General features: G+C 37.1%; 1 protein-coding gene across 5 annotated transcripts in view; it reads right to left on the bottom strand.

Annotated features, from left to right (window-relative positions):
* Window positions 1-1,202: 1,202 nt before the first annotated feature.
* The window catches only part of SLC38A9 (solute carrier family 38 member 9), a 50,452-nt gene continuing 36,459 nt past the window's right edge, over window positions 1,203-15,195 (bottom strand). For all 5 annotated transcript variants that reach the window (XM_085566432.1, XM_021534313.3, XM_077790138.2 and 2 more), the window contains 3 exons: window positions 13,386-13,534; window positions 4,822-4,911; window positions 1,203-2,958 (listed from right to left, as the gene is read on the bottom strand). In XM_085566432.1, the coding sequence (XP_085422558.1) occupies window positions 2,793-2,958; window positions 4,822-4,911; window positions 13,386-13,534 (405 nt within the window). In that variant the 3' untranslated portion in view covers window positions 1,203-2,792. The remainder of the gene's footprint in view (window positions 2,959-4,821; window positions 4,912-13,385; window positions 13,535-15,195) is intronic.

The raw sequence follows: 15,195 nt of genomic DNA on the forward strand, positions 1-15,195 counted from the left end.
CTGTTAGGAAGAAAACCTTAGACTCTTAGTCAATGTCCAGAGCCAGAAGTGTTTCACCTCACAGCTTACTTCAGCAAAGTTCAAGTGTAAAGACACAATTCAGAATTTCCAGCAGAAATTATTTTTCTTCTGTGAAAAGGTAATAAACGACATCTCACAATACACCACTGGGTCAATATACTACATTCTTTGCTTTGTTAAATTACATAATGATATCCTGGAAAACAGAATCTAAAGAAGTGAAATTAGCTGGCCATCACTGCAGATGAAGTGTGTGTGTATTTGTAAACAAATACATTTTGTACTTGCACAGAAAAAGATACCTCTGGTGTTTTAGGGCATTTAAGCTTTCATTACATTTTAAGATATTATTTAACTCAGGATGCTGACAAAGAAGAGAATCCCAGAAAATGCCATCTACTTACAAACTCCTGACTTGTGTCTTATGCTTGTGAAAATCTCAACTGCATATAGTAAAATTAAAAAATACTTTCCTATAACAAAGTGTGTTTCAGGGGATGACTGTGTAATGAAATATTTGCTATTACTCTAATGCTTACCAGTTTCTAATTAAAATCAAATGTTTTACAGGCTTGTATAAATAAACAGTGCAACAAAAATCTAACATAGAGCTAAAACAGTCTTCTATAAATGTTCTGAATAATTTCCTTCTAAATTTCAACTCAGCCATTGTACACTGCATAACTGAAAAAAAGAGATAGATACAAGATGTAATGAGGACACTTCACCAAAAATTCTGTCTTTCTTAGGAATTTCTGTTGACTCCTAGATCCTAACAGAATTTAATTCTGTTAAAATCAATGGGTATTTTACTATCAGCTTCAATTACAAGGATATAAATAACGGAATTATATTCAAATGGAACATGGAAGGATATAGTAGAATTAAATTACCTGCATTAATCAGTACCAAAATTTGTACCAAAATTAAGCACTGAACCTGTAATAAATAAGCACAAGAGCTTCATGTGAATAAGCCGACAATGCTAGGAAATCTGTATCATCTGTCCTTCCTTTTCTTTTGGTTTTCAAGTACCTCTCTTTTAAGAGTCTACACAGGAGAAAATGACCAGGATAGAGCAGATAGATCTCTCTAATACAGAAGGGATGATGGGTGTATTCTCCAATTCTGATTTAAAGGCACAGAAAGTTTCACAAGAAAAGAACAACCAGAAATAATAATTGTATTCTGCATTCTGTATTCCAAACCCATATAATCATATAATTAGTATTTCATACAAATCAAAGGATAGTTAGGAAAGTCAGTCCTAAACTGTCCTTTACACAGTTTGATGAGCCCAAGTAAAACAAGTAGATTTACATTATCGCTAAAAAAATCCACATAATTTTCCAGAGAAGCATGGTAATAACCAAGGTTATGTTTTTCACTGTCTTTCTGATGAAAATATGAACTCTTACCCTGCAGTGTAATTATCTTTCCCAACTCCTACTTCACAAACATTGCACCACTCCAACTTTTTTCTTCTTTTACTTACTTTGGAATTTAGTATTGCTCAGAGATCTCTTTCAATTATTCTACACTTGTTCATTATTTTAATGCACTGAAAATCTGCACAAAGAGGAGCTTCTACTCTCTCTCCAGCCACAAAAAATGACATTCCACTAGTGTTTGGCAACTTAATTACTGCATGTTTTGGGTTGAGACACAGAATTGCAGCAGGTAGATGAAGATGTCTATGTGCTTATTTATGCATGTACACCCTCTTAAGTCGTAAACAAGAAGTTAAGAAAAAACCAACTCCACAACAAAATCTTCCCAGATGCTTCCAGCTTTTGTTAAAAATTATTTAAAACTTATGTTGTTTCACTTCATCCACAATTCTGAAGACTGCTGGCTTTGTCACATCCAAAATGCTCACAATCCAAAATGTCTGGAGTAACATATGCAGTGGGGAAGTGATAGACCACCAGCGGAAGACCCTGCAAGGGCAGGCCTGTGATGAACAAATGCTATGTACACCATGCATCCATAAAAATCACAAGTAGCTCCTGACAAGACAACTACACAGCACATAATAGCTCAGTAACAGAGTTGAACTGAGGTCAAGCCTGGAATACTGATTTTAATTTTCTTCTTCTAATTTTTTTTATCCTCCTGGCTTTTTTGTATTGTAAGATCACAAATAAGTTGTGTACATATTGGTTCTGAATAAAACACTGAAACATGAGTTTATTGTTTCTCGTTGTTGGAATTTCCTAGAGGAAAAATATTGCCAAAACAATTTAATAGCGTATTCAAAATTAAGAGTGCATTTTGACCCAAGTGACTATAAATTAACCTAAAAAAAAAGAAGAAACACAATAAATTCTTCATTTTCCAAACAAATCAGGAAAATAACTGCAAAAAAAGAGCATTTCAAAGAATCACTGAACAATACTGAGAAAGCTTGTCTGCTAATCAAGGTAAGCATAGTTCCACAGCTTGAGGCTGGAAGCTTTGTTTGGAGAAATGTGCTGTAAAATATTAAAATATTTGAGCACTGTTAATTTTTGATGTACCTTCAACAAAACCAGGAGAACTGTATCACTCAAATGTGAACCATTTCACTTCTCATAAGATTGTGATTTCAGAGAAGAAAGACATGTTTCCTGTAAAGCACTTGAATGATGTGTTTTGAATTTGTTTCAAAGGTGAAGCTTTTCTCAAAATCCTCCCATTGAGGACTGGTCCTCATGCCTCACAGTGTTGCTCAAGGCTGTTGCCAAATATCGCAGTACCAATTGTGACAACCACTGGAGAAAAGGGAGTTTTCACAATAGGAATTGTGCAATCAGATTAGCCAGTCCAAGGATGATTATAAAGATGTGAATAATCCGTGTGGGCCATGTCAGTTGCCCAGCACGATGCAGAGTGATCATGTAGATGAGTGATGGATACACGAAAACAAAGGCCAGACCACATGTTGCTCCAGAGTATCTGAGGAAAGAGAGGGAAGAGGGAAAGAAAAAAAAAAATTAAAAAGAAAGAATGCTTTGCATTTATTCTTATTTCTTGTTGTCAATTCCCCCCGCCAAACCAATGAACAATCTGGATGAATACTGCCTATCTGCAATTGCTAAAAATCAATTTCTGTTCCTTAGTGACCACTACCTCCTTCATAGCACTTAATTACCACTCTCTGCATTGTTCAGCCCCCTGCTTGTACCTGCACTCTGTCCTTTCAGCCACACTCTGTGATGGTGTTGGGGACCAAATCCCTTACTTAAGATTTGATCTTTCTACTTTCTTTGGGGAAATTTGTCAACATGCAACATAAAGAGACTGGACAGTGTATCCTCTGTTAGATATCATTAACTGTCAGAACGGTAAACCTCACTGCACCCCAGCCATCTGAGAACACGTATTAAAGCATTTAAATATAGAAATGTTCCTGAATCTGCAATTCATAAATTAATTTATTTAATGAGCTTCTAGCAAATCATTCTTCAGACCTAAAAGGAACAATATGCCCTTCTGGTAACATGATAAACCACAGCAAGGGAAACATTTAACTGTTCTTTTTCTAACTTATCCCTTGCTTACAAAAATGTTCTCATTATTTTCACCTATTAAGCAGCCAAATGTTATTAAGTAACAATATATTTTGTTTCATATGTTTGAACATTCCTTTCAAAAGAATGATCAGTCTAACTTGCAAGCACGCAAGTTAGACTGTATAAAGATAATTTATCTGATGGAAATCCACTGTTCAATGTGTTTGGTTACTATACACAATGTAGACATATAAGAAGAGCTAAGAACCAGTGTGCAAACAGAAGCATGTATTACACAATGCTTAACCAAATTAAGTATTGGGAAGAAATTCTCTCCTGTCAGGGTGCTGAGACATTGGAACAGGTTGCCCAGGAAAGCTGTGGATGTCCTGTCCCTGGAAATGTTCAAGGCTGGGTAGGACGAGACTCTGAGCAACCTGGTCTAGCGGCAGGTGCTCCTTGCCCATGGCAGGAGGTTGGAACTAGATGATCTTCAAGGTCCCTTCCAACCTTAACGTCCTTATCATTCTAAGTGACTGTGATGACAATTAATTTGACCATCTCTATTACTGGAATACAAGAAAAATTTACTACAAGGAGAGACAAGAAAAAGAGGAAATGGGGAAAACCCCAAAGATCAGCCATTGAGCAAAAGTAAGTTATTTTGCTACTTTAATCCAACATAAACCTGTCATTCTGGTTTTATAATTGCAGATTTCTGTATTTTTAAACACCTCCCTCTCCTGGTTGCTTTAGGAAAGATATAAACCAAGAATAAATGACAATGCATATAAATATGTTGACACCAAATATAGTAAAGTAAGATTCCTTACTATTTCCTCTAGTATTTTTTAATTATAGACATCTTAGCTTTTCATCAACTTAGTAAATTTAAGATACCATTCAGAGGCACAACTTTGATGCCACTTTTCCTTTTAAAGTTACTTGTTTTCTTGGATTTTTATTATGGACCTTCAATCCAAGTTCAAATGGTCTTAATACAAAATAGAAACTTGGGAGAAGAACACAGTAACAAAGCAACTCTTCTTCTGGCACCATATTCTTTTATGAGTGGAGTTGCAAGGTCCTAAGATACAGCTCTAGTAAAACTCAACCACCTCAGACACAGAGGCACAACAGATGTCAGAATTTTGCCAGCTGATTGTTTACACACCAAATCATTATTTACAACTTAAGAAGTCATAAGCTTCACAAAATATAAAGATACAATTATTAATGCTCCTTTTCAACATTGAGACACAAACGTAGGAATACTAGAGGGAAGCTCACTGCAAACAACACTCACCTTATGATACCTCCTATATTTGGATAAAATCTTGCCATTGCTACTCCAGCTCCTACAATGGTTAGGTTCAGGATAAGAACATGGAAAAGGCTACAGGAAAGCAAGGAAAGAGTGTTAAAATCTCTTATATTTATTATAAAATACCACCACTGTCCTTCATTTACTCTAACATTTAACTGGTACATGGATGGTATTTTCATTTGCATGACTCATTCTATTAAAGCTAATTAATTTCACAGCAAACATGTCATCTACTGAATATTCAGAGTGCCACTTTCTAAATATCTAGTATTTTGACTCAAAATATTCTTAAGGAATATGTAATTTGGCAATTCTTACAAAAAACATCATACATGGTACTCAGCATTCAAGTATTTCAGATGGATATTCAAACACCAAAGAAATTGTGTAACTTAATTCTCACAAGTAAGAATTAGCTTGTTTGCAGAATGATCTGAATTGCTCAAAGTGAACTAATGGAAACAAGAAGAAAAGGCAAAGATGCATCAAATGGAAAGCATTACAAACACTATTAAAATTTGAACTTTACTGTATTTTGATAGACAACGAACATTTAAAATGTTGGATGTCTTACAGTATAGGAACTGTAATGAACTTTCTTGCTCCTGCCCTATTTATGCTGAATTTTTTTACTGAATTTGTTTTTACAAATAATTTCCTGTTGCTTTCCTTTTGCATTAAGGATGAGAAATTTTTTCTGTAGATTTTCTGTTCTGCAAAAACAGCTTTTACTGCATCAGACAAATTCAGTGCAGTTATGCACAGAGCTGAGACTCAGAAAGTATCACTTTTCTTTCGGGAATATAAAATGTTGGCATATTTTAGCATAAGGTAAAGTCAGGAAATAGAATAAAAACCTGTGATATTTTGGTCACACAGCTGTTTCTATGAAGGGGAAAAAAGAATTCTCACAGAGGATACATATATACACTTACAGGTTTTGTTTCTTTTTCTGGAGGATATGATTTCCTAAAATATACAAAACCTGTAAGCCAAGGCTAGTTTTTTCTTCACTGTAGAAAATATGTGTATTATGGAGGATGCAACTAACTAACAAACTTAAAAGTGACAGCTTCCATGGCTATGGCTGAAAGGCTGCCTGCTAGTTTCCAGGTTAGGAAGAAAGATTAAAGACATAGAATAGTTCAGAGAAATTAAGGCAATTAAAACACCAAGGAATAATTTAAGCTATAGACTGTTTTTAACCTTCAATCTTTAAATTCTATTTCAAAAAGACAAAAAAAAATCTTCAATTTTGTATATGACATTTTAACAGTTGTACTAGTGGTACCTTAGAGATTGACTGTGATGGACTACAGCAGCTGTATAAGTTTACAAAAAACTTAACTGGATATAAATCTGGTAAGACCCGTGAACAAAAAACAAAATCCCAAGAATCAGACTTCTTAGGGACCAAATATGTACACCTTCTCTAATACTGCTAAGGAAAGCCAGTTAACTGACCAGTTCACAAAAAAGCATCTGCCATTAAAAACTACTTCCTGTCTCTCTACATGTGGCAGATCGCAAATCTTACTATCACACAAATGAAGCAGAAAGTTTATGGACACAGAAAATGACAGCACTTCTTCCATTCTCTTTTTGCTGAGATTATTTTTTTAGCAAGAGAGACTAAAACCAGTGCAGGCTTACTAATTCAAAAATGTTCTGAAAATTTGTGTCAGTTCAGAGTATTTAGCAGTAAACCTAAAAAATCTCTAAGTATTTTATTCTGGAATGCTTTGAAGATGTGATTTTGTTGTTCAAAGCTGTTGTTTAAAAAAAATACTTCTAGATTCTTTTAAATTTTGAAAGCAAATAGGGGTGTCTGCAATCTTTCTCAAATGCTGAAGTATCCAAAGCAATTCAGTACTTGTAGAGTAGAGCTTTGTAGTTTTCATTGTCAAAATTAATCAGATTCCTCAAGAACAATACCAAGATAAGGTCTGAAAAGGCTTTGAACCTATCTATTTCAATGTGAAAGATTACACTGCGTTCCTCCCCTGGAATGTCCTTGCTCCTTTCTTTACCTTTTGAAACAGCCTGAGTTGTAACGTGACAGTGGACAACGGGTAATTAATTTGCAAAACCTTTCTTTTACCTTGGCAGATAGGAACATCTCAGCTCATCTCCAGGATGGGGAAAAACTCTCAATCTTCATGGAGAGAAATGCATTACCATTTACAAAAATAACTTACTCTTCTAAATAAAGTAAAATCTGATACCTAGGGCTACAAGTAGCTACATTATCTGAGACAGTACTTTTCTTAAGAGTCTAGAGCTCCATGCAGGTGTGTTCCAGACAAGGCAAGCATTTCTCATAGCCCATGACATTTTAGTAAGGTCTGAATTGCTCAGATTTAGCCTGACACTGGCTTACAGTAAAATTAATGCTCACCACACATTGCAGAAGGACAGTCAGGAAAACAGCATTTGGAGACAGGGGAAATATCTACACCACTGCTTACTACAATTATATGAAGAAAAGTATTTAGAGGACACTAGAGATTAGAAAAGACTTGGCCTGTTTGTGCTTAATCATCCTGGTCACACACAAGTATTTTCTAAGTGGTGTAACTTTCTTTCTCATGGTCAATGGCAGCAGAGTTGGGCAGCCCATGCCAGGGCGGGACTGTCTGCCTGAGCAGCCTGGTTAGGGTTACTGCTCTGAGGCACAGGTTGGGCTGCCTGAAGGAGGCTGTAATTCACAAAGGAAGCACACCCATGACAACTGCTTTATATTTTGTCCTCAGTCTCCATACTGTCAGCTGGGCAGATGAAGATTCTAGCTGTTTTCTATAAAGGAATCACTGCTCACCTGCAAAAATAGTGCAATCCCACAAAAACTGTAATGGAAAGGAGAAGAAGAAAAGATCAGAAGAAAATGCAAGCTTTCCCCTATGTCTTGCTTTTTTCTCCTGGCAAGGTTAACCTTTCAGATTAACAGAGTGGAGATACAACCTTGTATGCCAGAAAATCATTAAAGGGCTTGCTCCATCAAGTTCTCTCCTGTGGAAGCGGTAGCTTCACTTAACTCACTGAACATCAGTGACCATATATATCTAATTAACTTTGGCATCCTCAAAGTAAGAATCATGTCAAAAACAGTGAAACCAAATTCTAGCACAGGGGAAATTTAAAGACAGAAACTGATTTTAAATCCCGTCAAATTCTAAGTTCTTTCAGAAGTTTGAAACTCAGCATGGAGTCACAGAATGAACACACACAATAAGGGAAACTGGAAAGTGAGTAAAGAAGAAAATCAGGATCACCCAAGCAAGATTTTTTGAGAGGTTTCTGTATCTAAAAATGCATTTTCTTCCTGGAAATCTCACTCAAGTGATATTGGTTAAAAGACAATGAATCACAACCTTTAAGAGAAGCTAGGCAGAAGTTAAAATGAAGAGCAGGCAAGCAAATATTCATGTAAACAGAAGAAATGTATTTAATTGCATTAGAAGACATACATCTTCTGGGAGACAGTGGGAGAACTGGCAGGTCTGCTGGGCTGCCATAGAGTAAAGGGATGCCAATCATTTAGGAAAGCTAAGTAATTTTTGTCTATCTATTATTAACCTATCTATTATTTAACAGGAAAGATGTTAAGAAGTTTGAAAAAATCACCAGACGACTGTTTAAAGCACTTTTTATACACACCATATAATTAATCAAGGGAATCTCTGTCACAAATATAACTGCAGCAAAGAGCCAGTAACAATAATAAAAAATTGGCTTTCTGCACATATAAGATCCAGAGTCAAGCAAGTAACAGCAGATAAAGCACATGCATCTGGCCCTAAATCAGCTGTTAAATGACGCCATTACAAGCATGTCTCATTTTAGAAAAGAAAGCCATTACCCAATCCACAAAATGTTGGCATTCCTTAACAACACTTAAGGAGGAGAGCAGAGAGAATGAACAGTTCCTTGGATTTTGTTCCTGTACATCACTTTCCCTGCTGTAATCCGTATACTAGCATACATTTTGCAAAATAAAAGAAGGAATTAGGACATCTTAATTCAATTCTAAATCTTTTGTAGGAAGTAGAGTAGGCTGAAGGATCTGTGGATTGAGTGCAACCTCAGCATGAAGCTTTGTATGATGCAGTGGACATGCTGGAGGGAAGGGATGCTGTAGGAATATAAAAACGTAAAAGACTTTAGAAAGTGCAAAAAGGCCACAGAAAGAAGACATAAAGCTAAAAAAAGCTGGGAAATTTCTAAACCTTCTCATGGGAAGCTAGAAAGTTAAGAACCAAGTGAATATATTTATATTTATCATAAGGAACAAGAAAGAACAAGAACTTATTGATAGTTCAAGGTATGAAAAGTCCCAGATATATGCTTTGCAAAGATATAAGAAGTTTCAATCTTAAATAATTAATTATTGTGTATTGTTTGAGGTTCATAGAAGTCCTTTTGTTAATGTTAAACCCACGTGGGTCCTTTTCTTATTGGTTAGAGTATAATGAATTTGCACCTTTCCTTTTACGCTCTTGGTATAAAGAATATGTAGAAAAAGGCTTTGCATAAGCTGCCATCTTGTCTCTGATCTGGATTTGCATGGATGTTGCTATTTTCTGTGTACTCTTGCTTTTTGCTTATATGATACAGACAGATAATAAATCCTAAGTCTGCAACCAGTCCGGATCCCATCCCATTTGTGAGACATGGATCAAGAAGATGCCATCCGGCAGAAGATGCCATCCAAAGATGCCCCACAGTCTGGGCAGAGAAGTGACTGAGAGGAACCCCATGGGAAGGACTTGGGGGTGATGCAACACTCACCATGAGCCTGCAGTGAGAGTTCCCAGCCCAGAAAGCCATGGGAATCCTGGGCTGCATCCAAAGCAGCTTTGGCCAGTGCACTGAGTAAGGGATTCTATCCCTCTGCTCTGCTCTGCTGAGACCCCACTGGAGCACTCCATCCAGCCCTGAGGTCCCAGCACGATGACAAGGAGTTGTTAAAACAAGTCTGGAGGAGGGCCAGGAGGTTGGTAAGAGGCTGGAGTTCCCTGCTGTGAGGCTAGGCTGAGCAAGTTTGGGCTCTTCAGCCTGGAGAAGACAGGATTGTGAGGAGACCTCACAGACACCTTCCACTATCTGAAGGGGCCCACAGGGAAGCTGGAGAGGGATTCTCTGGCAGCAACTGGAGAGACAGGGCAAGGAGGAATGGGTACACACTGAAAGAGAAAGATTAAGGTTAAATATGTGGAAGAAACTCTACTGTGAGGGTGATGATACACTGGAATAGGTTGCCTAAGAAAGCTGTGGATGCTCCACCTGTGGAAGTGTTCAAGACCAGTTTGGATGGGGGTCTGAGCAACCTGGTCTAGATAAAGCTGTCCCTGCCAATGGCAGTGGAGTTGGGACTACATGATCTTCAAGGTCCTTTCCAATCCAAACCACTCGATGATTCTATGTGATGATGCCTGTAAGAAGACTACCATGACTATACATGTATTTGATTTTAATATAGGCAGAGACATAGGTCACTGATATGTGTACATAAGAACAAGGAGAATTCTCTTTCTCATTTCCTTTTGGATAAGCAAGCTCCCACTGTTCAGTTTATGACTATTGGGAAACCTGGGAAAAGAAAAGTTACATATTGTCTGTCTAAGCTTTTAAGTTTGGAGAGGTTGAGCTGCTTCATCACTCAAGACTATGGGTTAGTAGGATACACCACACGTACACAGCAAAGAGTTGTTAATAGAAAAATAGCACTACAAAGTATCTAGAAAGCACGAGTCAAAAGAGATGAAAATCAAGTCTTAAGACAATAAAAGCTCCCTTGAAGACGATTATGTACTTTCTCATTATGATCCAGTTATAATCCATGGTCTACCAGAAAAAAATAGGAATTAACCATGATGCTGCTTTTGGTAAAATTTGCCTTTGATTAGATCAAAAATCTAGACTATAAACTGCAAAACAGCAAACTAGTATCTTGGTCCTTTATTATAACCAGTGTCAAATAAAGAAAAAGGGGTAAAACCCAGAGAATTAAATTGATCTGAGCGATACAAACATGCCTAGGAAATAAAAAACTATCTGGCAGCCCTGTAAACATGCGTGAGATCAAGCTATTTGCTTTAAGTTGCATCCATACAGAATTCTAAGTACTCCACTGATTAACTTAATGAGTTTCTGTTAACTCCATCCACAGCAGCAGCAGGTATCCATACCTGCAAATAACTGCTGATGTGAAGAAGCCTGACTTTTAAAATCAGTGAGCTTCCATGTAAAGCAACCAACAGCTTAAAAATGAAGTTAGGAGAATTTCTAATGGAGACTTGGACCAAAGGAAAAGGTGTTTCTGTTAGACCTTGTTGTTTTTGTTGGTTTTATTTGGACAATTATAGTCAGAAGGCAATTTGATAATATTTCTCTCAGCTGTAAAGAAAACTCAATCTAAGAAATTATGAAATCTAAGAAATCTATGAAAAGATATGTGATCTAGCACATAGAATCACAGGGTTAAATGAGACTAAGTTGCCAAAAGAGATCCTGTTCTTTGCCTCCTTTTTCATGCTTTCAGTTCACTACTCACATAAAGATTTTCTCCAGGCATATGACGCAGGATATTCTCCATATATTCACCTTATACAAACATCTAAGAGGTAAAGCATGAATCTCTACAGCTCAATCAGATATTGCCCAAGACCCCTTAGCCCAGATTAATGAGGGTTTTGAGAAAAGAACTCAACTATATTAATCTATAAGCAGAGTGTTCATTTTCCCACACAAAAAGCTATTTTCCCACACAAAAAGTATTTCCAAGTAGATTGTTCAGAGTGAATCAACAGGCTCTCCAGTAAGATATCAGTCTAAGTCAGTAAGAGCAACAGCTTCATATTTGCAAAATATTTCCCTGCAAAAGCTCTGGGAAAACCAAAAATACTGAAGTTTTTCCTAGAGAGGTGATAAAGTGCTACTACAGGAGATTTGTCAGCTTAGGTGAATGGTGCAAACCAGTCATGAAGGCACATTTCACATCCATTTTACTATCCTTCCAGAGACATGTACTGTGCTTGCTACCAGCCTTCAGTAAGCCTTCACTGCATAGAAAAAAAACAAGACCTTGTAAATGCACAGAAGCCAGAGCCAGGGTAATTCAGTGGTTTCTGTGCTGTACTTGAGACACCTGGGATGCTAGAGAGCAAGAGACAGTCCATTATGCTACAGCCAATATGCTACCTTATCACTGTATGTTGGAGAGACTTACATGGCTTCCTAGAAACCATTTTTGACTTCTCAGAAGCTTTAAATACTTCACTATAAGGAGTCTTAAAAAAAAGTAAATTTAAAAATGTGAAGCTACACACAGGACATCCTAGAAACGAGAATCAAGCAAGCATCTGCATCATCAAATTCGTCATACTATGAAGGCTTAAAACAGCAAGCTGGAATTAACCTGAGACTGGCATAAAGCTGTAGGTTCTAGGAGAGCCCATGGGAGAAATGAAAACCATTCTGGACAGAGAGTAACTAGAGGGAGGAAATAGGAAAAGGCAGATCCACATAATATAAAGGACAAGACTATTTCCCAGTGAAATCCATCTTTAGCACTTAAATAAATGGCCTTGTTTCCAACAGTAACTTGCAGCAGTTCCTAAAAATCCCAATGTAGAACTGCATACAATTCCAAGTCAAAAAAAGTAAGTACTTATTTCACTGCCTAATTTTAGGCATTCAGTTTCTAGAACCTATTTCAGGACTCAGAAGAAACCTGAAACTTGGAACAACATCTCTACAGACCTGAACTGCTGATGCCACAGAGGAAATACACATTCCTTCCTGAGATTTTTTTTCCTTTCCTCCATCAACAGTAATTCACAATACAAAATAAGAAACTTGGAGCTAAATGGCAACTTCTCAGCTGTAACAAATTCAGTACTCCAGTACTCCAAATAGAAATGTCCTAGGTTTTATTTAAGAAACCAAACTAAAACTGAAATCTGCATCAGCTTTTTCCTGGCATATAGACACTGTACAAATGCAAGGGTGTGGCTCATCTCTGAAATTAGCATGTGAAAAGCTATTTTTATAAGCATAGCAGCAGCCCAGATAGCACAACTGACAACCCACTTAGCTATTAGCTCTGTTTAAAAACAGATGGTTGATTACTAATCATGCACAATCAAAACAAAGATGGTATGCTGAAATGTTATTATTTGCAGTATATGTTTTCCACAGCTTAAGGATTGCTAGATTAAATGCTCCTGGACTAAACATTTTTTTTTTCCTGTACAACTTTTCTTTTGTCATATAATCGCATAACCCAAAGGGACAGGGTTGACAAAATTACTATTTATTGATAAAATGAAGAGCTAAACTAAAAGAATCCCTGCTCTGGCAAACTGTAGCAGTTCTGATCTGCAGGTGTGACTGCTCATCCTGACTCTACAAACTCTGTGAAACTAGTTTATGAAATTAACCTAATTTACAAAGAAAATCCACAAAAACCTAGCCAAATTTCTGACAACAGAAAGCCAGTTAAGCAGAGTTTGCCAAACTATTGTCAAGAAAAGACTTCTTACCTTGGGTAAGCATTTCCAAAAAACTGTCTTAACAGCTGAACTCGTGCCAGATAGCCCAAGAGGGGGTATACAGTCATCATTTGGAACAGCAGGAATATTCTTGCAACAAATGACATGATGTCATCACTGGGAAAGTTATCTAGAAAATTCTAAACATATAAGTAATGTTACATATCAATGGTGGCTTATTTGCATGTATCTGCTGGGTTTTAATATCTATGTACCAGAAAGAATGGGACAAAATCCAAACAACTACAATTGCTAAATGAACTCCATAACATGAAAACCCTATCCCTCTTTTACAACTGCCTTGCCACCAAATAACAACCAATTTTTGAATATTACTAAGCTGATGTCAGTGCTAATGTTATTATTACATAACTAATTGCTTTCTGATCTTCTGAACATCCCCAGACATCCAGGCTGTGGAAATACCACCTGACCTTTTAGGCAGATGGATTCATATACTCCTTTTATCTGTTATATCATACGTACTTATTAAAAACAGTTACTTAGTGAGTAAAACTGCATTACATACAAATGAAGAAGGGATCATACACTACTACTGGGATCTGAAAAAGTATTCTAAGACTTAAACATCACAGAAATATAAAATTGGTTTCATAAGTACCTGAGATAGCTACAGAAAATAAATGGGAAGAAAATCACTCATTATCTGTAATTTAACTGTGGATTTTGTCCTGTGAAATTATTTCAGGTGGTTAAAAGATAATTTCATGGCTTAACAGTGGTACCAGTTCTAACTAATCCACAGTCAGAGGAAGCTTTTAAATGCTGCCTTATTGCTAAATATTATGCCAGGGCTATAGAACACCTGGCATAAAATGGATCCCCCATTGATAACTTCTACCTCTGAGGCAATTTAGGATGTGGAAATCAGTTTTGCCTAGAAGCAGATAAGAGTTTTTAGCCTTCACAGGGTATTTCATGTGGTGCTATTATCTGAAGAACTCTGATGGCAAGGCTCACCAGAATGTCAGACTCCAGAATGTCAGACTTCAAATATAATTGCAGTGAGAACTCCTATCTAAACAAGCTTGATTTCACATTCTATTTCTTCTGGAATCCCAATGAATCACTGAACACACTTTTCTGGATTAAAGAAGCTAAAGAAATGAAAAGCCCAATTGTTCACTTGTTCATTTTGATCCTTCATCACTTTCACAGAGTATTTATTAAATGTTTGTTTTTCACCAAAATATTTGGAACCATTTATGTATATAAATGAGATAACATAAGCTTTACTCATCTGTTTGTGGTAGTGCCCACGAAGTTTCCCACCAACTGACCACAGTCAAGTGCAGATGCACCTGCCAGGGTGAATCATGAAGGGGGTTTTTACTGCATATTTATTAAAAGGTTAAGGACAAATATGGTATCTTGATTAGGAAGAGCACTGCCAGCAGGTCAAGGTAGGTGATCCTGCCCCTCTACTCAGCCATGGTGTGGCACATCTGGAGTGCTGTGTCCAGTTATGGGCTTCTCAGTACAACACACATGGAGCTCCTGGAGAAGGTCCAGGGCTACAGAGATTATCAAGGGACTGGAGCATCTCTCTTACAAGGAAACACTGAGGGAGCTGGGCCTGTTCCTGTTGCACCTCATCAATGTACACAGGTATCTGAAAGCAGGGTGCCATGAAGATGGATCTGGCTCTTCTTAGTGGTGCTGAGCAATAGGACAAGATGCAATGGGCAGAAACTGATGCAAAAAAAGTTCCCCCTGAACATGAGGAAGAACTTCTTCACAGTGTGAGTGACTGTGCACTGGAGCAGATCGTCCATAGAGG

The sequence above is a fragment of the Lonchura striata genome, chromosome Z (genome assembly GCF_050655825.1).
Source record: "Lonchura striata isolate lonStrDom1 chromosome Z, ASM5065582v1, whole genome shotgun sequence".
Lineage (NCBI taxonomy): Eukaryota > Metazoa > Chordata > Aves > Passeriformes > Estrildidae > Lonchura > Lonchura striata.